The sequence below is a fragment of the Ambystoma mexicanum genome, chromosome 2q (genome assembly GCF_040938575.1).
Source record: "Ambystoma mexicanum isolate Mex_15411 chromosome 2q, UKY_AmexF1_1, whole genome shotgun sequence".
NCBI lineage: Eukaryota > Metazoa > Chordata > Amphibia > Caudata > Ambystomatidae > Ambystoma > Ambystoma mexicanum.
Window position 1 is genome coordinate 337,682,890 of NC_090924.1, and position 23,118 is coordinate 337,706,007.

The 23,118-nt window shown below is 46.8% G+C and overlaps 1 protein-coding gene across 6 annotated transcripts in view; it reads right to left on the reverse strand.

Annotated features, from left to right (window-relative positions):
* The window catches only part of CASKIN1 (CASK interacting protein 1), a 1,401,469-nt gene that overhangs the window by 1,138,528 nt on the left and 239,823 nt on the right, over positions 1 to 23,118 (reverse strand). Inside the window, exon 1 of one of the 6 annotated variants that reach the window (XM_069647338.1) lies at positions 19,969 to 20,182. The exons of the other annotated variants lie outside the window; for them this stretch is intronic. Coding sequence (XP_069503439.1) covers positions 19,969 to 19,984 — 16 coding nt within the window. The 5' untranslated portion in view covers positions 19,985 to 20,182. Of the gene's footprint in view, positions 1 to 19,968; positions 20,183 to 23,118 lie in introns of those variants that run through there. 6 annotated transcript variants of the gene reach the window in all.

Consider the following 23,118-nt stretch of genomic DNA (forward strand, 5'->3'; position numbering starts at 1 on the left):
AGAGTCCCCTCCATGTATGATATGATATGACTGGTTATTTATAACGCACTCAATACCCAGAGGTGTCTAAGCGCGGACCGGGGGTCGAACCTGTGTTGCTATGTGTCGTCTTGCTTCAAAGGTGAGCACGTTGCCCCTAAGGTATCCTCCCAAGATCCTCCTACAGAGTCTCGGCTGGCCTGTTTTATCTCCGTGAGGAGGGCACAGTGAGGAGTGATGGATGGGAGAGGATAGTCCATATTCAGACATGATTTCTAAAGCCAATAAACATGGTCATAGAAAGAGGCCAGAACACGTGGCAGAAGTTCCTGTATTGGGCTCTTCTAGGGGGATTGAAAGGATCACACTTGGCTTTCGCTCTCGTAGCAGAAGACGGCCAGGGCTGATGGACCCCGGAACTCAACAAAGCAGTTAGGATGGCCAGGCGTGCATGCAACTCACAGCTTCAATGGGAGCTCAAGAAATGAATCCACACAATGAAGAGGCGCTGCAGGGGCGTGTGCAGGGAGTGGCCTGGAGTGGCACGTGCTACCCCTGGAATCTGATTGGCCACCTCAGGTGCCACCCCATTATCCTAAACTATGATCGTTATCTGTGTGTGCGCTCGCACGTCATGCCACCCCTGCATAGGTGAATGCCCCACTTGGGCCACTCCAGTCAAAAGAGTCGGGACACGCCACTGTGGGCATGCAGTGCTTGAAAGTGCCAGGAGTGGTCAAGACATGTAAATTGAGGTGCCTGGCAGAGTGGGGTCCCACGGCAGAGATAATGAATGAACTTAGGTAGTTGAAATAAACCCAGCTGCACGTCACTTATTTTCCCTTCTAACCGATTACTTGGTCCCTGTGCTGCACAGTGCTCTGCTGGTTCATAGTTTGGTTTGAGTTGTATAAAGCACAGCACTGGTCCCTGTGCAAGGTTTTCCCGGATCCTGCCAAATATATGCCCCCGGATCTCGGACCGGGGAAATATTTGTGTGCCCTTTAATATAATTATTATATAATGATTCTGCTTTTGTTGCCTGAGGGTATATGTGTGTCTGTTAATGCAATGGACCTGCTTTTGTTGCTGAACCCAGTATGTTATTCCTCAGGATCAGAGTTGGGAGACCTCCCCACTAGACCACTGGAACTTCTGTTTGGAAAACCTGTGAATCTTGCTTAGGGTTGCACTCTGCAGAAAATATTTAAGTACAGCTTTGTACGTTTAAAAGATCTGAAACATTTATAATGTGCTTGCAACATTATAGTAAACTCCTCCTTGTTGTTATTGTCAGGGTATTCAGTGAGCACAGGCCCAGCTGTGAGTAGCAATGGAGCGCTTTACAGAGGTATACAACAATACAGATAAATCATCATTTTCCATGTATTGATCGTGTATTCATTAATCTCCTGCAATAGATATGTTTACTTATGGGGTGAAGCTGATAACCCCCCTCGAATGTATTAATTATTCTCCTGAAATGGACATGTTTATTTTATGGGGGGTTTGAGAAAAATCCCCGTCCATCATCCTCCCATGCCGCCACCGGTGGGATCCCACAGTGAATAACGTCCATTTCCAGCCCTGCCGACGGATGCCCACACGCAGCACGTGCACTCCTCCTCTTGGACTGCTTCCTTGTGGCGCAGCAGCTCGCATTCCGCTGCACCTCCCACCTGGGGAAGGAGGTGAAAGTCAATCAGAGTCTCCAATGCGTCCCGAGGGATTCATTGACCTCTGCTCACCTCCACGCCCCACCCCCAAAGTCCTATCACTAAACACGGAATGAAATGTTATCTTCCCGGCTGAAGCCTATCGCAGCCTGGCTAATCAATAATGCATCGGAGATTCCGGGACGTTCTATGTTTAACTCGTTGAGCGCCGCGCCGCCAAGATCCTCGGCAGCTGGGTGCATCTCGGGTCGCGGGGCCTTTCCGGTGTGCAATAGTGGTGCTACAGGAGACGCGCGTCCCTATGGGGGCCATTGCTCCGTGCCACATGCCTGTCGGAGCCCTCCCCCCGCAACCTGTGCTGTGTAATGCTACGCCCCAGCCTGCCTTTAACAGTGAGAGCTGACGTGTTCTCTCTGGGCCTTTAACCCATTACCTCCATGTACCTCTTCCACGCCTGATACGGAAGGTATGTCCCAGCCCGAGGCAGGTATTTTTTTAACTGGGACTGGTGGGGAGTTATGCCCCCAACGGAGTGGCGGGACACAGGGAGAAAAGAATAGAAATAGAAGAAGGGTTCCGGGGGCGGTGGGACACCTCATGTTATGTACGGGGACGAGGAAGAGTAGGACAAGGAGCAATGAAGATTGCTAGTAAGTAATCCCAGCAGTCCTCTTTCCTCGTCTCTTCTAAAGCCTCCTTGGTTCCCAAATGACTGCAGACCGTGACCCAGTACTGGGCTTTCACTTCTACACCATTTGCCTGCTGGGAGTAGTTGTGATGGATCACTTCAATTGAATAAACTGGACTGAAGTAAAACTAAAGTAAACTCAAAGTTCAGGAGTGGATTAGGGTGTCGCTCATGACATGGAGTCATCTGGTAACTCAAGCACTGTCTGCAAGCCCAGACATAGAAGCACAGACAGACATTTAGAAGTGGAGAAAAAGGGGGTTGGTCCCAACAGGAGAGGCCAGTGGAATAAATCACTGTGTGCTGTCTCAATGGTTGGCTGTGAAGACGAGGACACACTATACACTATGTTTATGGCTTGCACCTAGTGTGGTGTCCTGGTGTTTACTCGTCTCACAACTGGAGTTGACACTCTGCTAGATAATAACACGTACAGTTCTTATTAGCTCTACTGGCCTTTCCTGTTGGGACCACCCCCCCTTTTCTCATATTCTAGTCCCCCAGTCCCTGACAGAGTAGGGTACCACCCTCCAGTTTAGCAGCAACACATTCAGAAGTATTCAGTGGAAGTGAGAAAGGTTGGTGGGAGGGCGAGCAATGCAGGGAAATCAAGGCAGAGGTTCCAGGAAGAGAAGCAGTGCTCAATATGTCTGGGTGTTTGCCAGGGCTCAGCCCTGGTACTTATGTTTGAGCCTCGGCACTTATTATCTCAGACTAAGTTTGATTATGAGGTGGTGATGGTGCACCCATCAACCCCAATGAGCAGTTGCGAGCTGTAATTTAACCACAAATATGTTGACACTGCGGGGAGGACCTTTGGGTGGTGGCAGCAGTTGGGGGTGAATTACCTGCACGCAGTGTCACATGCGTGGTGGAAAATATTTAGGCCCTGTCACTTGTTTTTTTTCATATTAAACACAGAGGAAACGGGACTGAGAGTGGGAGAAGGGGAGACGGAGTAAGGGGAGGTGGCAGGGAGTGAAAGAGGATCATTGAGTAAAGAGACACGTTCTAGGAAAGAGGAAGCGGTATGAGAGGAAACAAAGTGCGAATGGGCGAAATAAGCTGATGAGAGGTGGTACTACGAAGAATGGATGAAAAGGAGGGGGTAGAAGCAGTGCCGGCCGTAGCGGAGGCATTGAAAGAAACATGTGCCCCTGCGTCCCTGCCGAAAAGGTGGGGGGCTAGGTGGGATGGGAGCCACACTTCTTTTCAACTCCCGCTCCCGTGCCAGAGCAGGGAGTTAATCACTGGAATAGGGTGCCGATGCAAAAGCATCAGCAACCTATTCTAAGGAAAACCGCCCGCTCCCGCGCCAGAGCAGGGAATTAATCACTTCAAAAGGGTGCAGATGCAAATGCATCAGCACCCTAATGTTATTAAATGCGCCCTGCTACCGCGCCTCAGCGGGAGGTATTTACCTCAATAGGCTGCCGCTCTGAAAGCATCAGCACCCTATTCTTATTAAATGCGGCCGCTCCTGCGCTGGAAAGCCTGGTGCCAGCACAAGAGCAGGGCGCATTCAATTTCAATAGGGTGCCTGACACGCCTTGTCCCACTACGCCAGCTCGGGGAGACCTTGAAAGACTTCCCCGAGTTGCCATGGTGGGGTCTAATGACGCCCCGGGCGATGGCCCGGGCGTCCATGCACTATAGGTGGCCCTGGGAAGAAGAAACGAGAGGGACCAGCTGCAGAAAGTTACTCGTCAGAGGAAGACTGCAAAAGCAGGGAAAGGAAGGTGGGATGAGAGAAAGAAAAAAATTAAAGCGTTTGAACAGCGAGAGAGGAAAAGAGAGTAGGGATGAAGAGAAGGGGAACAAAATGCGGGAAGGGAGAACAAAAGTGAGACGTGTTGAGCGGCGAATAAAGAGGAGTAGGTGTGGGAGAAGACTGCCGCCATTGAAGTGACTCGAGGAGTGCGGGAAGGTATTTCTGATAGCACAGCAGATGTGTTTCTGCTCTTCCGCTCTGCTTATGTTCCGTTATTAAAGTCGTGCCCATCTGCCCCACCGGAAGCCCGCTGTGCCAGGGCCGTGTCTCTGCCGGTAGACTTTTGAAACTCAGCAAGAGACCAACACTTTTTTTAAAATTGTAAAGTGAATTGAAAAGCCACCACTTCTAATATGCTGAAATGATTGCACAGAAGAGGCACAGAAACATGAGCGAGATTCAGTAGAAAGCTGCCCTTACCAACAAAGACCAACTTGAGAGCAGCCTGGACAAGTCTATTGAAGGACCACACCCATGCTTATTTCGTCATGAGCGAGCCTCCAGTCCAAAGTCATACAAACACCCCACCAATCCATCCATGTGCTAATCATGAGGGCGGTATATCTTACCGAAGAACAGAGACACCACCCAAGCTTATTGGAATCGACACCTACCACATCTATCAATCCTGACGCATGTACCTCTAACATGTTTACTGCCCCTGCTATCCCATGTTAACATGTCTACTGCCCCTGCTATCCCCTGCTAATGTGTCTACTGCCCCTCCTATCCTCTGCTAACATGTCTACTGCCCGTTATCCCCTGCTAACATGTCTACTGCCCCTGTAATCCCCTGCTAACATGTCTACTGCCCCTGCTATCCCCTGATAATGTGTCTACTGCCCGTTATCCCCTGCTAACATGTCTACTGCCCGTTATCCCCTGCTAATATGTCTACTGACCCTGTTATCTCCTGCTAACATGTCTACTGCCCCTGTAATCCCCGGCTAACATGTCTACTGCCCCTGCTATCCCCTGATAACATGTCTACTGCCCCTGCTATCCCCTGATAACATGTCTCCTGCCCATGTTATCTCCCCTGCTTACATGTCTACTGCCCAAGTTATCTTCTGCTAACATGTCTACTGCCCCTGTTATCTCCTGCTAACATGTCTACTGCCCCTGTTATCCCCTGCAAACATGTCTACTGCCCGTTATCTCCTGCTAACATGCCTACTTCCCCTGTTATCACCTGCTAACATACCCCCAAATCCCCTCGCACCTTACACTACACACACAAGTCCCTACACACAGAGCGATAGAGCCTTAGGACTGGGGCATACAATTGTCTCGGGCATCAATGAAAAAGTGGCCCACGGTTCCAATTGGTACTTCACTCCTTTTGTGACAGACTGTTTAGTACCCAAGGAGGACCTTTTTGATAAACTGTAATGCAAATTGTGCATTTTAAAGAATAAAACTTGTCAAAACTACAAGCCACACAGAGAAGTAACTTATCAAACTGGCCTACATGGGTCAAAACAGTGGCCCACTTTGACCAAAAAAAAACTGGGCCATGCTAGCATTTTGCATTTTTGGTTCGGCCATTGCCCTATTGCCCTACAGGCCAGTCCGAGCTTGCCCAGCGAACATAGACTATCAGTTACCACATTCACGTTACCAGAACTTTCGCTATGATCACCTTTCCCTGCATCAGCAGCTAAGTCTGCCTCACAGGGCTATCATTTCCCAGCTCCTCGGCTCTCCCATCTGGCTAACACATACACTAGTCTCCCAGCCATGGGTTCAAAATCACACCGGAGTTCAGGAAGGGGGTACTTCTACCTTGCACACATCGCCCGCCACTGGGAGGATAGATCAGGGGCAACACGCTTGTTTTGGAAGCAAGACAACGCACGCAGAGCAACACGGGTTCCAATCCCGATCCTTCGCTTAGAGACTTGTCTCTGGTATTAAGCGCTTTATAAAAGATTAATTAATTTAATGAACACCACAAGTTTTGCACCTGCCTCTCCCTCCATTACACCTGCTCTTTTTTTACAGGACCACGTGCAGCCAGGCCACCATAATAGAAAAGACCACCTTACATGACCTGGCATATCACACATCAGCATTGAGAAAGACCAAAATCCGGATCACACCAAATGTGATCAAGAGGCCGGGCCCCATCGTACCCCGCAGAGCGTCAGGGGCGGGGCACCATTATAGCCAGCAGCAGTCAGACATGAGTCCTCATCACACCCACTGCGAGTGAGAGTCTTGACAACATCACGCCTGCTGCAGGAGAGGGCCTTGACACCATGAAGCACACTGTGACTGTGAGACCCGACACTGTCAGACCCCCCACGAGTTAGATACACAGCACCGTCACACCTAAGGTTCCCACCAGAGAGAATGTGTTCCATTCAAAAATACCTTTTACGAATGTAAAGCCTTTTCCTACATAGGACACTAAACTGAGGGACATCTCCCATAGTCCAGCGATAACCACCTGCACATGGCAGCCATGACTCTGAATAATGCATTATCAACAACAAAAGGGACCCTCAAAGGATCTGTGTGAGGGCACGCACCGGTTTGGCATGGTGTACCAATGGACCAAGTATAATAATAATAATAATAATAATAATATTGATATCAATATTAATAATGATAACATTTACTCTCTTGAAGCGATCCAAGTAAGAAATAGAGCGCAGAGTGTCCGGAAGGCTGTTCCAAGGAGAGGGAGCCCAAGCATCAAACCTGGTCCCTCCAAAGTTCTTCCATTTAAACGGCAGCTGGAAGAGCTGACTATCATCATTAGACCAAAGTTATTTCCTGCTTTGTGCTACTTACGTCGGTTAGAGAGATACCGAGGTGCGTTGTTATTCCGACACTTGTGGATGAAAGTACGAATTTTGTGAGCAATTCTTTGCTTGACTTGAGCAATGGAGTGCCAGTCTGGCCCCGGTAACATGATTCTGCCTCCTGAGATGGCTCTAATTGCCCCATTTCGAATGGTCTGCTATTTTTTTTAGATTCACAAGATAGGTGCCAGCTATCAGGCTATTGCAGTCACCGAGTCTGGAATTGATTAAGGCACAAGCCATGAAAGACCTATTTTCATCAGCTAGATAGGGTCTAATCTGACTTAGTAGCATGATGACATAAGCGCAGGATGATCGCAGATGGGCAGTGTGTTTCTTCATAGATAGCTGGGAATCCAGATATACTCCTAGTGTTTTTACAAAGGGTGCCACTGAGATGGCACAACCGCAATCATAAACTGGCCATAGCAAGGTCCCAGCTTTTTTAGCTGTGGCCCGGATCCCAAATTAAAAGCTTGTCTTTGTGGTTTAGAGCTAATGAGTTTATAGCAATCCATGAATAAATCAAGGAATATATCTGGTTGATGGCCTCTGAGTCCCAGACATAGTTACCTGATAGTTCAAGAAGCATTTGGGTGTCATCTGCATAGTTTGTAAAGCTGACGCCAAGGCTATCCAGGAGATCAAATAATGGGCGAGAGTAGATGTTGTAAAGTGTTAGCGAAAGACAAGAGCCCTGTGGAACCACTAACAGCAGTGGAGCAGGGCGAGCCGCAAAATCGCCTGCAAAGACCCAAACAGAGCGCTGGCCCAAGAAGGATGCTATCCACGCAGCAGCGCTACATGAGTGGTTTGCTATCTCAACTAACCCTTTGAATAGCAAGGTTTGATCAGCTAAATCAAAAGCAGCAATGAGGTGGCATTAAGAGGGCAGTATGGCCATTCTCAACAATTCCCAAGATGTTAGCTTTGAGACCGAGGAGTGCCATCTTGGTGCCATGCTTTGCCCAAAATCCTGATTGACGAACACCCAGAATGTTATTTAGTTTAATGAACTCCTGGGACTGGAGATACACTATCCTAGCCAAGATCTTCAATAGGGATGGGGTGTTTGTTAGGGCGGTAATAACTCACCACTGTAGGATCCAATGCTTCCTTTTTTAAGGGAGTAATCCATGCTTTTTTCAACTTAGCTGGAATACAAGAAGTTGCAAATGAGGAATTCCCAATTATTGTAATCCAAGGAGTCAGTGAATTTAATGTGTCCTTAATAACATTTGCCGGGCAAATATCCTCTTTACATGAAGTAGGTTTCATATGCTTCACAATACTGGAAACCTCACTTTCATAGACCTGTCCAAAGCAAAACCTAGACAGCTCCAGCTCGGTATTAATGGTCATATATGAGATATTACGACCAGTTTCCAGAGGAGTTAAATACTTCAAGCAACGTTGTTGTTTACTTATTGCCTCCTGATGATTAGATATCTTCCTCGTTAGGCCATCCTAGATTATTTGGCACCAAAAATCACTTTTTATGATCTCTATGTTTGAAATCCGTTTTCCTTCAAGTTCTCTGACGATTAGAAAGATAGCCTTAGCTATCCTAGAATTGTAATCTGTTGTTTTTTTGCAGAATTGATGGCATGTTTGTAGGCTTACACTGCCTTATAGGCGATTTTCGAGTCAGCACACAGATTGTTTCACCAAATCTGTTCTCTAGACTGCTTAATCTTCCTGCACCTAACGACGTCGTCACAAAACCAGGTTTCTTTTTGTTTCACTTTTTATTGTCTTCAATCGCTCTTGTGCCAGAGTGTCAGTGGCTGCAGAAGTTATCTGCTGGAATTAATCAGCGCGTTCATTGGTATCAGAGGTCAGTGTAAAGTTAACGAGCATAGGGTTAGCATCAGCACATGCAGCTTAGCCAGACGATGTAGACCAAAAGAGATCAAAGAGTGATCCGACCAAGGACAAAGAGTAGACATAATTGGAGGGATGGAGATGTTATGTGTGAGGACCCAATCAAGGTATTACACTCTCTATGCGTGGGTACATGGTTGTGACCATGATTCGCCATTGAGAAGCACTACTGGTAAGTGGCTCAGAGACAGACATTCTAATGATGCCAATTGTACAATGGATTTGCATGGATATCCCCAATTCTGAAGAATTTGGATAACCATAAATATTTATGGACATTTAGATGTTCTGGCATGTTTGCTAACCAATTATTAATTTAAACAGTGGAATGTCAACAGTTGGTGGTTTGAAATTAAAACCATAAAACATAATGGATGACCATGGTTGTCAGCAATATTACACACAGACCCAGTCCCCATACAAATCAGGTTGTTCCTGCTCAGCACAAAGTGTATATTAATAAAGCCTCACATCTTCAAAGGACCCTAAACATGTTAGCGTGACTTTAATGAATTGCATAGTGAAAACATGTCAACAGTGTTAGGTCGAAAACAATATTTATATGTGAACTGTGAACTATTATAGATATGGATTCATTAATGCAGGAATGGAAATGCAGATGGCTGCAATTTGCAAGGGATTGTGGGTATGCAGATAGGATGTGTAGCTCCCGGGATAGATACATTTCTCTGTCCTGGTAACACAGGACCCTTCACTGCCTTTCATTGAAAACGATGTATCCAACCTGTTCACAATTCATACTAATTGCGCTAAAAATGATTTATATTAACTAGATTTCTGGGGTCGGGGGGTGTAGGGAAAGGGTAATCATTGGGATTTAACAGTTGGTGTTTAAAAAGAAGGTGCCTAAAAACAGCAGCTACAATGTTATTAGTAACAGAAATACCCTCCAAAATATTTACACCCCCTCCCCATAATAAATATCCACGAAAAAAAAAGATGAGCAGATTCAAAGACCCATATGCAGACCATGTACAAACCAAGGTCAAATCATTGAATAGGCACTCGCGGGGGACCACATATGGCAACGGGTAGCTCTGGTTGCTCTCCTTCTATGGCAAATACTTTGGGCCAAATTCAGCGACAGATCATGGATGTTATTCATGGACAACTCTGTTTATCCATGACACTGTGGACAATGACCTATGTGAAATCTAACAACCTCTTCCATTGGGGTGACCAGATTTTCAAAATAAAAAACCTGGACTAGCGACAAACATAAAAGTAGGACTAGTGGCCCCTCCACACACACCATTGCTGGCGGGATCCCACGGTAAATAATGTCCATGTTCAGTAATGCTGCAAGCTATACACTGTGCAGATTTGGCAGAGAAAGTAAAAACAAAGCAGCCTTTGCTCTGATTGCTAGTACAGGCCTTGCTTTGTCTACATTTCCTAACCAGTTTCTGTGGCACAATCAGTTAATGCAGATGGCTGTAATCCCAGGATAGCAGAGATCTGGTCTAAGTGATCATGTAAAATGATGACATTATTTGGTTTAGGACTGTTACTTTATGGCGATTTAATCTCTCCCTGCAGTCGACCTGGAATTGTGCCAATGTTCCCCCTCCTTTTCCCTAAAACCCGGAAGGGTTTTATAAATTAAAAAACAAATATTTGGGCGCTGGCACTTCTTTTTTTTACAAATTAAGCACTGAAAAAGAGGGTGGAGTCTACCAGTGGGCGGACCTCGGTCGGTAACTGAGTCATCTAGTCGGACCGCTAACATGTGCAGGTCTGGAGGCTTAACCACTGCTGCACCCGGACCTCCTACACAGGAAGTAATATCTGGCTGCCTGTTGCCTGATCGCACCAGTAGCCCTTCCGGTGGACAGCGACCTCAGGAAGCAGGGTGTTATGGCGCAGTCTTCTCCCGCCAGCCGTTTTGGCGTGGCTCTTTGGCAGCAGAGCCCTTGTCGGCGTGCCCTGTTGGCCGCAGCCTCATGCACTCAAGCCTGTCCACTAGCAGAGCCAAACACTAATCACAAATGAAACCCAACACAGCGCACAAGCGCAGTGCTGACATGAATAGATATTCATCTCTGTCAATAGCAGCCCACCGGTGATCTAAATCATACGCTGTTGATGGGTGCTCTTGGAAACTGGGAATACACTGTTATGCTGCAATGCGCTGCTGTTCCCGAAAAAACACAGCTCTGCAATGGCAACAAGATGCAATGAGTTACCCTAACACAATAGCAACTGAAACCAAATGCTTCTCAGCATCAAGAAAACACTACACAGATAAGAGGACAAGGTGGCGGATGGGTAGGGGGTGAACCAATCCCCACCCGTCCTAACAACCCGATTTGCCGCACTGGAGGCCGTTTGATCTCCCCCTCCTTCATCTGCTGTCTACACCGGCCTCCTCAACATGTGCCTCTATGGCATCCTTTTCTGTGCATCCTGGTCCCCTGGGGACTACGCTACCGAGGCCAGCTCCTCCTCTTGCTCCGGACCTTGCGCGTGTCTACCAGGCCAGTGCATCCCTCAATTGGACGATTCCTCTCAGAATTGAGGCGGCCCAACTGCCCACATGAGTGTCCCTGAGACAAAGGCAAAGCCTCAAAGTTGATTAAAGAAAAGAGAATGGGGTATGAGTGGCTGTCGAGCATCAGACAGGTGACAGGAATGACTATCACGGAATCTCTGCACCCCAACATTCTCACACATGCAGCTCAGAAAGGAGCATGTGACCTTCCATGACATTAGAAAACACAACACATCATCCTCCTTAAAGGACAGAAAGGAAAGGGTGGAAGAAGGGGACATGAATGAAGGAGTCCCAGTACATGGCCTAGTCCATGGACCTAGCTGAAGCCCCTCTTGTACAGGTCCTCAGCCTCGCCCTGGCATCAGGGTCTGGCCTGCTGCCTTCAGGTAGAGGCAGGGTGACTTGACCTAGGTGCAGGTACAACAGAGTCACGCGCCCTTCGGGATGTCAAGCTGCGATGGCTTCCTGCTGATGAGGCCTGTCCATGGTCCACTATCTCCATTGCCAGTGGCAGTTGCCTGTGTCAGGAGCACAGGCACTCACCCGGCATTCCACTTGTCACTGTTTTCAAGTCTCACAGAATTACCCCAGTGCTCCTCAACCCCCTGGGGACTTGCACATTTGGGGTAGCCCTGTGTCACTCTACATGACCGCTTGACCCGAACCAATTCCCCCCCCATGACATTGTTGGGTTTTTGGCACTCGGTTTTGTGTTGGTATACCTTCCTGTCTTGTTGCTTCTCTTTACCCCTAAGGCTCAGTTCCTGCCCTTTACCATTACTCCACAAGAAGGACCACCCCTTAGGCCACAACCCTGGACACTTGTCAATGCAGTGAATGCACCCGTGTATGGGCTCAAAAAGGCTGGTTCCAGTAGTGCTGTGCGGGTTGGTGTGGTCGGAAAGAAGAAAAGTGAGAAGTTCCTCTTTCATTTTCCATTTGTTTTGCACATGCATTTGGACCAGGTTCTTCGGGTAATTATTACATCTCTCTATTAAACCATTACCCTGGGGGTGCTGTAGAGAAGTGTTTTTGGGTACGACTTTGCATGTATTGAGAAAATCAGTAATTTATTTTCCTGTAAATTGGACACCGTCATTGAATATATCTCTTTAGGCAATCCCTCACTCAAAAAGAACTTCTTCAAAAAAGTCCTTCCACTTATTACAGTTACCTCATTACTGGGTTACACAATGGGTCACATTGCATAATAATCCATAAGCACAGTTACGGGCAAAGTCATCAGATAAATCATGGAAGGAGTTTGCATTGTCAATGGCAAGTCTGGGCTCCAGTCCTGGTGGGATTCAAAAAGGTGTCCTGGTTCACACCCGTGCCACTGCAGTTTTATTACTAGACTGGCAAACCACAAAAGCATGCACCCCACGTTACAAATTACCACCAATCTGGGTCCAAAAAATATCTACGCTCACAAACTTTACTTAAAATATGCAGCTCACCACAGAGGCAGCGTCCAGACATCCACCCCTACCAGCAATATTTGTATGCCTGATCCAGGATTCTATCCCTTTATGTTACGTTACTCAAGAGAAGACAGGGCAGGAAGTCGACTTTATTGGACCTAGGCACATATACACCCCAAAATGGAATGGCTGGAGTTTAGCCATTTGTTTACTCGTCTTCGCGCATGCTTTTCAGAGAAGGCACTTCTGTTTCGCACATGCGTGTGTCAGATTTAGTGCTCTCCCGGTAGTCTCAACGCGTGTGTGCAATAAGGAAGAGGTGTCTAGGTTAAACACTGCTTACCGCGCACGCGTGTGGCAGAGCCAGAGTTTTTCTACTTCCTTAACGTGGGTGTGCAGCAGAGAGGTAGTGTATCAAGTGATTGTTCTTAGACAAACAATGAAATGTGAAACCAGTATATTAGTTTATGAATAACACAACGTTTAGTGTATTATTAATACAAAGTTACATACAACAAATCTTTTAATAAGAAAGACATTTATACACTTAGGTTTTGGTAAATGTGCAATTGAAAAGAAGTTTCATTTTAAATGATTTACTAACCAAAATCAAAACCTGCAATCAAAGATTTAATGTGGAAGAAGAGTCAACTGCATGAATCTTTACTAATGATTCCAATTGAAATACAGAAACAGATTGTCTTTCTCTAAGGAAGAAAAGGACATTATTCATTTTGGAAGTGAACATTTAGGTGCCAGTCAGTTTGAACTTGCGTTCTGCTCTCCTAGCTTCCATGATTAAAGGAGTTTAATTTGTGGAACATATTATGCAGGAAGGAATCATCTCATAAAGAGTCTACAAACAGAACATTCAAAAAGCAGTTTATAATAAGAAGAAAGCAACAGTAGTTGAAAAAGAGTTAAGGAAGTTTCACCATCTTATGCAGGTGCTCAGCTGTTTCGAGAGAGAGAGAGAGAGAGCGACTTGTGTTCTGGTTTTTATTTTCTCCACTTCCCCTTTTCCCTCGGGGGTGTGGAGATTTCTGCTGTGTCAATCAGTAGTTAACTACAAATCTTTGGGGGACCTGTGGGGCCAGCAGCTTCCGTGGATCAAGACTCAGGACCTGACACCCTCCTCCTTCTTTAGTGGATGCCTCAGAGGTTCTGTACTATGTGCAAACGACTCAACAAATTGTGCACAAAATTTGGCAAACCCCAAGAAAGGTCTTAATTGCTTCACATTACTAAGACAGGATGCTCCCTCCATGGTGCTATATAGCTTGGCCTTAGGACTGGTTCCAGAACCTGATATGGTGTGCCCTACATATTCTACTTCAGCTTCCCCTTTCCTACACTTTTTTAGTCTCAGTGTCATCCCGTTGTCATTCAACACCTTGATCCTCTGAACTAGAGCTGAAGCACACTCTTCCTTGATTCTGCAACGGACACAAATGCCATCCTGGAAGGCCACTTCATCTTGTATGCTCCTCATGATGTTAAATATAAGCTGCGGAAAAGCTGAAGCTGCCCATGCTAATCCAAAAGAAGTCACTTAAATCTGAAAAAGCCATCTGACGTTATAAATGCTGTTAGGTCCACCATCTGAGTATAGGAACTAATCATGCCCAATGTGCTAAAAATGCTGGTCTCACCTAGTAAAGCCAAAAACTCCGGCAAATTCGGTAATGTGTAACAATCAGCCACAATGTACTGATTGACACTCTGCAAATCGACACACAGCCTGAGCTTACCATATGCTTTTCATGTTAAGACCACAGGCGATTCCCGTTCTGCAGTTTCAATTGGCTCAATCAATTCACTCTTGGCCATGCCGATTCTGAGAGCTCCTTCTGCGTAGTAATAGACACTCTATGCACCTTACGTCTGATGCGGATAGCATCCTTCCTTATGACAATTCTACGTAAAAACCCCTTGAGGACTCCTGATCTCTCTGGACTCTGAAGTACTCTGGGGAACATGGATAGGGTGTTTTGATTGTATCTTCTGCATTGGATCTTCTCCGACGGTCAGTACTTCCACATTCCCACCAGGATGCAGGTTTAACCCAATTTGACCCTACAATCTCATTCTTGCCTCCACCGTGAGCCTGGGTGCAATGTTTGGCTCACACATGGCACTTTCAGCTGGGCACAACCTAAAGGTGAAGGTGACCTGATGTTGAGGCACCCTCCTCTTCTGGCTTTGCTCTGTTTTCACATCTGCAATAGGCTTCCAGTACCTGGGTACTCCTGAACTGTCATGTGACACTGCAAATACAGCATTCTTGTTTTTGCTTTTCAGCACATTCATGTTTGTTTGTGAAGCTACAATTCCCTGGGGTATTTCTATTGTCACATAAAAGTCCAGATTTGTCCCCAAACAATACGACTCTCTCACTTTCCTATTGTCGGCATGCATGCGCATTTGTTGCTGCTGTTTTTCTTGAATGGAAACTGAATCGTTCCATCACAATGTTAACTTTATCTGTAACTCGCTTGCCCAGACTATCTATTTACCTGGTATACAGATCCATGTTCTCCTCATTATTTTTGCCGAGTACAGCTCTTCAACATCGATAATGTCTAAGCTGGGCTGAATAAATCGTTCTCTCTTAGGACCCTACTTTATAGTAGGAGTCTCCGAGTTTCCCATGAAGGTTGGTGGCAGTTGTGCAGTCAATGTGGGAACTCCAGGGTTTGAAATTGAGATTCGATGAGCAGGAGCTTAAACCAGATCCTGGGCCTCGGACATCACCATGTAGGCAGGAGCTACAGCAGGGGAACCATGAGCTACCACACGGGAACCAGGCGCTACCAGAGATGCTATTTTAACTTTTTGCTCATTTTGTACGAACCATTGTGTTTAAATACATATTAGATGTGTTCTAATTCTTCTTTATTCACATTCTCAAATACTCAAAGGTAATGTCACATTTGTATGTTTAGAAGCAGTTGGCCCTAGGAGCCAAACGTAGCTCCTGGTAGCTGTTGGTTTCAAGCTAACCAGGCTCTCCAAGGCTAGAAGCAGGAGCTAAATAGCTCCCAGCTCCCCTCAATTTGGAACCCTGAACTTGTAGCGCCCCCTTCCTCCCTTCCCCATCACCACCCCATAATATCTCAATGAGATGCATACCATTGAGATGAAACATATGACCTTCAAGGATCTCAAAGGGGGAACAGCCGGTGCCAACCACACAGAGGAGAGATGAAGAGTGACCAAGCACCCTGGGCAAGAGTTACTGAAGAGTAGGCAGGGAAATGCAAAATGTCCAGAATGTTCCTACAAAATCCAGTGGGTCAGGAACATGAGGAGCAACAAAGAAATTAAACAATTTTGCCTGTCTGTAAAAAAAGAAAGTAGAACATTCCCATTGTGAACTGTCAAAGATGTTCACCAGATGGCAACAGAAAAGTACTAGTCACAGGGCTGGGCCACTCACCTCTCACCAATTCTATCCTTACCCTGGCATCAGTACGTCAACCCGCTACCGCAACCGTATAAGCTTAAAGGAGCCATCGACTTCACTAAGGATCTGTGTGACACCAGAACCCAATTGAGGAGCTCCCAACCCCACTTCACTCTGAGATAGCTAATCATTGTGCTGAGAGCTGGATTTGCACATCAGCTCAGGGAAAGTTCATAGGGGCAGGGAGTGAAGAGGGTGGACCACTAATAAGCCCAAGGGCAGGGCCCAAGTGCAATGCGTCAGGAGGTCCTTTGCATTGACAAAGTGAAGTACAGCATCTATGCCTCACCACTTACCCTGTGTAAGAACCATAGAGACAAATTGAAGCCCACAAGTTAGTTGCATCAGAGTAAATAGGAGGTGAGCGGGTGTCGAGGAGCAGACGGCTGACAGGAATAACTATCACCTAAAGCTGGCTCCCCAACGTTTGCATGCTTGCACCTCTTGCAGGAGCACATGACTTGCCATTATATCAGAGAACCAACCAGCTCCTGACCCCAACCAGCTTTTTGTCGCGGCTACTGATTCGGGCCTGGTACCAGCTTCATTGAGTAGAGTTAATTTCTCTCACAGTTCTAATAAGGTAAATACTGTGGATTTCTCTGTCCCCACTGGATCTTCCCATGGCTGCCACCATGGCTGCCATCTTTACCTTCCTTCATCTGAAAATCTTGACCATACTGTCATTAAATGGAAGTCATCTATGGCTCTTAATCAATCTAGGAAGTCCACTAACATCAATGTAATCTGTCTATCACAAATAATCCTAGAGAAGCAAATATTCATTGATTTCACTTCCTCCTCCCTGCCACTACTTCTTCTACTGCCACTGCGCATTCCTCACTCTACGACTTAGCTGGGGCAGAGGCAGGTTTCTGAATGTTGCCCCATCAAGGCCAAGGAGGGTATCCCCATGTTGATGCTATAGCTGAAAGAGATCAAATCCTTTCTTCCCGGAGACCTTGCCATGCAGTACTGCTTGGTTGCTTCCTAGTTTTCTTCATTCTTTCGGCATCACCCTCATCATCAGGATAAATCACAACCTACACACCTATGCTGGACAGATTTGCACCAAACGTGCACGAGGTGCTGCAGCATGGTCCCGAAAGTGTTCTTTTGCAAATTTGGTGTTAATCCGTCCACTAGATTCATTAAAAATGCACAAAATGTAAGTCAACAAAATTTGTGATATCTCCGTCCGGTCTGCGGACTCACTTCCTGGCTCAGTGTCCGCGGATGCCTCTGGTCGAATCAAGGAGCCGCATAACGTTTGTTTGGGTGTTTTGGGTGTTTTTTCTTCTACGAAAGTTTGCGAACAACTCCAATGTTCAGGTACATTGCTGAGATGTTTGCATACTTGCCAACACTTTTAGGGCATCCATGCATATTTCTGGAATATTGGGTCAGTGAAGAGCAATTTTCGCATGGCTTATGACTTGGTCGCCATTCAATGAAACTGCATTATAATTTTAAACCCAACTTCGAATGCTTTTGCAAAGTTTGGTGCCGTTTCACCAAGAGGGGGGCAAAATTGGAGGGGAGTCCTAAAATGTTTGAAAGGCTTATACATTTGGTGCTGTTTGCCAAATATTGTACAAGTTTGCTAAAAGATTTTAGATCCAACTTGTAATGTTCTTGCAAAGTTTGAATGGATTTTGTCAAGTGGGGGCTAAGTTATATTGCTAAGTTGTACCCACATTTTGACACTTTTCAAAAAATAAAACACAGATTTGCTGCAAACTTGTGCAAGAAGCGTTGGCAAGGACCTGGAAACATGGTTTTGCAAATGTGTCTGTGTTTTATTTTGTGAAAAGTGTCATAATGTGGGTACAAAAAATAGTGGTATACTTTGGTGACTTAGGTGTAGCATGTGGCCATGGCCAGTGGCCGGATTGTCTGTGGCATGGCCGAAAGGCCAAAGGCCATGCCCTGGACAATCTGGACGTTGGAACCAGCAATGGTGTTAAAGTGGGCATGACCACCACGCTTTAGCAAATCTGTCCTGTATTTTATTTTTTCCAAAGTGTCAAAATGTAAGTACAAAAAATAGTGATATAACTTTGGTGACTGGGCAGGGGACCTTGCCTTCAGCAAGGACAAATATCCATTTGTGATGTCCTCTTTGATGTCCTGGGTGTTAGTCTTAGCATTGCATGGTGGTGGCGAGAGATATGGTTGCACAGCTTACCATAAATGGCAAATTTCTTTGGTTTTTCGATTTTGCCTTGCAACCTTAACATCTCTTTAACAATGTTTTTTAGTAAATATATATATATATATTTATTTATTTGCATTTTTAAAGCGCTCACACAGCCCGCGGGCATCGAGGCGCTGCTACAGGAATTGTTTCTTTTTTTTAGTTGCGTAATTGTTTTGTCTTAGTTGCGTATTTTAACACACTTAAATACCCAGAGGTTTCTAAGTGCGGCCCCGCAATCGAACCTGTGTTGCTTCGTGTCGTCTTGCTTCCAAGGTGAGCACGTTACTGCTGAGCTATCCTCCCGGCTATATATATATTATTTCTGAAAATACACAACTTAGCGATTGCAACAAGTTTAAATGGGATGCCTTAGCTAACGCAATGGTAACTGAAACCACATGTTGCCCTTATTAACCAGCATCAAGTAACGACTCCAATGGGTAATGTACCATTGTGAATCCTTACACAAATGTACTAACAAGCAAGCATGCAGAGTACCCTAATACTGCACGCAATGAACGTTGTGAAGGTAACGGTAATGGTAAGTTATCTCTGACAACGCAATTTTGTGAAAACTTGCAATCCAATGCTAGAATACGATCCACCAAAAACGCCAGGCCCACGCGGCAATGCCTTTCCAGCAGTGGCGTGCCCAGACTCTCTTGACTAGGGTGGCCCCAGTGGGGCACTGACTTACGCAGGGGTGGCATGAAGTACAAACGCACACACAGCTAATGATCATAGTTTAGGAGTATGGGGTGGCACATCAGATTCCAGGGGTAGCACGTGCCACCCCAGGGGCCACTCCCTTGACAGTTCACGGTGCCAAAAAGCCATACCAATGCCAATTTAGCGCTGTACCTATGCAGAGTAACACAGCATAAGCGCATAATGCCAACTTTCAGCTTCAGTGAAGAGTCGTTGCTTGAATTCCCTCCCATCATTCATACCTCTGAGATTGCGGTCTCTCTAGTTCCAGAAAACAATAGGACAGGGAGGCAGCCTAGTGGCCATATACCCGTAACACTGGTAGAAGTGTACCGAAAAAAGTAGTGGAACTGTGGTCTCAGCAGGGGAGAGGGTAGGCAGAAAAATAGTGCAACATGTGGCATGGTGTCGCGGCCGGGGGATTGTGATAGCCTATGTGAACAGTAACTAAAGCTCCTATTGCAACTTTACACTTGCACAGGGACATGAATGGACACATCCTCTGTATAGAATGATGAATGAGGTCGTAAAAAGTAGAGGAATGGTAAACAGAAAAAAATTAAAGTAGTGGAACACCGCTCCCGACCGTTCTCCCTCACTTCGATCACTGACACGCAGAGTCTGAATCGGCTCTCTGCCTGGATTCCAGTGCCTGCTGTGCACATTGCCCTATCTCTGGCAGCATCCGGAAAATCGCCAAGACAAGGACATAATAGACATATTTTCGAGTTGGCGGGGACTTGGAAATGAGTAACACCACCCAGCAGCCACGCCATCTTTCAAGTACGTCTTCTTGTCTGTTCTGATAAATATACCGCCATTGCAGCCACGAACAGTATCTACCTACCAGTCACTGGCTCCATCGTCTCATCCTCATCAGGTGCGGGCTAGGGCTGCCTGCTCAAGCTTTCCGATGTGCCAGTCTGTTTGGTGGGCCTGGTGCCACCCATGGGCCACTCCCGGTAGCATGTCACCCCGCCCTGGACAGCGGAGCACGGGACCGACCATCCAGCTTCAGGGCGCCGTGTTTACGTTTTATATTCCTGGGGAAGTGAGGTGGACAACAAGTAGGCGCCTGTTACTCAGAGTGACGCGCAGCTCCAAAGGATGCCTGTTGCCATGGCGACTTCAAGGCAACTCTCTCCTGGCTCCGTCTGCCTGGGACCAATTTTTGGAAGCTTGAAAATCCTCCCCCGTGGTGCACTTTTTTCTCAGCGCCATTGTTTTTTTTTTCATCATAGACAGAGAAACGTGTTTACACCCAACATTCTACAAATCCCTGAAACGATGATGGGGTACGTTATGGAACTGACAACCCCATAGACAAAAGCCTTGAAGCACTGCTGTCCCGAAGCCAGAGAAAGGCAATGTTCAAGCATGCGCAGTGAAGAGCGTGCCTCCGTGCACCACATGGTCTGTGCTGAGCACCCTGAGTGTGCCCAAAACCCCCGAACGCCCTTGAACGGCCCTTTCTAGAGGCAGGATAGCATAGCAGGATGGCCCCGAGGACACGCTGCCCTCCGGCAATTCTCCTCTCCCGCCAGTTCCCTATAGGGGTTGCAGAGTGGTGCTGTGCAGGCAGGGTTCCTATTAAGCGAGCCATTGCCTCCTTGCACTCAAGGGTTGTATTAAAAAGTGGCGGCAAGGGGACTGCTGTGGGGACTAAATCAGCACTGTGAGGCTCCATTTAATGTGTGCAATCCTGTGCCTAAACCCTAAGCTAGGGCGCTGGAAAGCGTGGCTCTCCAGATGCTTTGGGCTACAACACCCACCAGCCCTAGCACGTATACGTAGCCCCTGGCTCAAATGGGGCCTGCACCGTTCGGGGTTACTCTCCTTCTGTGGGTGCAGCACAAGGCAGGGCGGGGAGGGCAACTGACCGGGGCACCATGCCCCCCCCCCAGGGCTCCATTAGCCCCCCACCACGCCAGCTCCGGGGAGTCTTTAAAGGGCTCCCCCGAGCTGCCGTAGATGTCGGAGGTGTGCCAGGCGCCCTTTTGTTGCTTTGCACCCTATTCACATGATTACCTCCTCGCTCTGACGGGGGGCAAGGTGGTTTTCTTTGGAATAGGACGCTCATGCATTAGCATGAGCGTCCTATTCCAGTGATTAACCCCCTGCGAGGCGACGGAGCGAGGAGGTATTAAATAAAATGTGGCGCATCCTATTCCTCCCCAGACCAATGTTGACCGGGGAGGGGAGGGCGCCAATTGGCCCAGGGCGCTGCAGCCAGTAAGGCCGGCCTGGTGCAGCATATGCTCAGGAGCATCACTGGTGGATTCCCAGAGGTTGCATTTGTTTTGGAAACTTAACCCAGGTGGCAGCAGACATTTTAATAGCTAAAATGTGAACGCCATGTTCTGTGGGGTTGACCGCAACACCTGCGAGATGACCGCAAAGGGTCTGGTCTGAGAGGGCATCTTTGGAATGTCAAGATTGGTGGACCATGGATGGGTCATCCTTCTTGTGGTCTGGGACAATGAAACTGGCTGTTGTGACGTTTAGTGGAAGGCGGTGGGAAGGAGTGTTCGGGGGAAAGGAGGGTGAAGAGAGTGTTGTCTCCAGAGAGTGCCTGCCCGTGACACCCCTGAACCATCCTCGGGCTGTGAGGCAAACTAGGGCGTCTAGAGTTGAGGCGCTGCCTTGGGCTTCCATCTCTGCTGAGATATGGTTGGCATTGCGCCTGGTACACCCGCACCCGGGACGCAGAATAGTATGCAGGGCATAGTACTGGCGTGCCTGTGCTCAGTCAGTCTAGTCTTGGGAGCTCTCCTCGAGCCCGGCCTGCGGAAGAAGGATGGGACTGACTACTGCCACCCAAAATGCATTGCTTCACAGGGTACCACATTTTCTGAACTTATTAAAGATGCTGTGTCACCATAATTTACTGGAAGGGGAAAGTGTGCTTCAAGGCTGTATGTTATCTTGAAATAAAGTAAGAAAAAAATGAGGGTTTTATTTGTCATATTATGAATGATTCCGGTGAGTCAAGAGTTAATTTCCATTTTTTTAAATCACACATTAATTATAATAAAGTTTGTGTCATTAGTTTAATGCACATTGATGGTTGACAAATCTCCATTATGATTATTGAGGTTAAAATAAATCTTCTTGAATGACACGCATAGTCCCATTTCTACTTGCATCCATATTTTTGCCTCCTTCATTTTAAGTAGATTTACTCTTCTAGATAGATCTCCTTGCGATGCATAATTAATTACTTGCTTATCTCTACTTTTACTTGCCCACATTCTTATATCTCCTTAATCGCAGAGAGGTTTTTCCATAAAATGGCTCTCCTCTGGGCGTGCAGAATACAGCAGCCGCCTCTGTCCTCAGAGGTGCAGGGCTCTCATAAACTGCCTGTACGCCTATATGTGAGTCATCATGACTTCACCCCAATGTCCTATTTTAACAGGAGACGGAAACTGCTGCTAAGACCGAGAAGGGCACAAAAGCATGGACTATGCGGATAACACCCTGAAGAGGCCAATCCAAGCCAAAGAGAAATCCCAAATCCCCACAACACTGCAGCCATCCCAATAGGCACCATCAGGGATAATTTCAACCAAAACAGGCCCCATGGAGGTCCTCTGATAATTGCAGAAAGCTTCGGAGGCTTTCCTTAAGTGGATACTTAGGAATTCAGCTTCCTTGCAGCCTAGCCATTTGGTCTTGGCTCATGATGGAGGCGGTACTGGCCACCTGTATAGGAAAGAATACTGGTATAGAAAGGATATGTGAGCTTGGCTCTATTTATGGCCCTTGCGTAAGGATACATGCACACCAGCAGCATGAACTGCGGCAAATTATCATTGTTGTATATATTCTTCCCATATTAAGACGACTAAAACAGCCATTTAGACATGCCAAAGCATCAGTCGGAAAGGTAATGGGTTCATTGCAGCTCCCAAGCAGCCCCTGGTGTAATGCAAACATCTTAACCAACACTGTGTCCAGCCACCAGATGTATATAGGCAATGCAGCATCCAGGCTC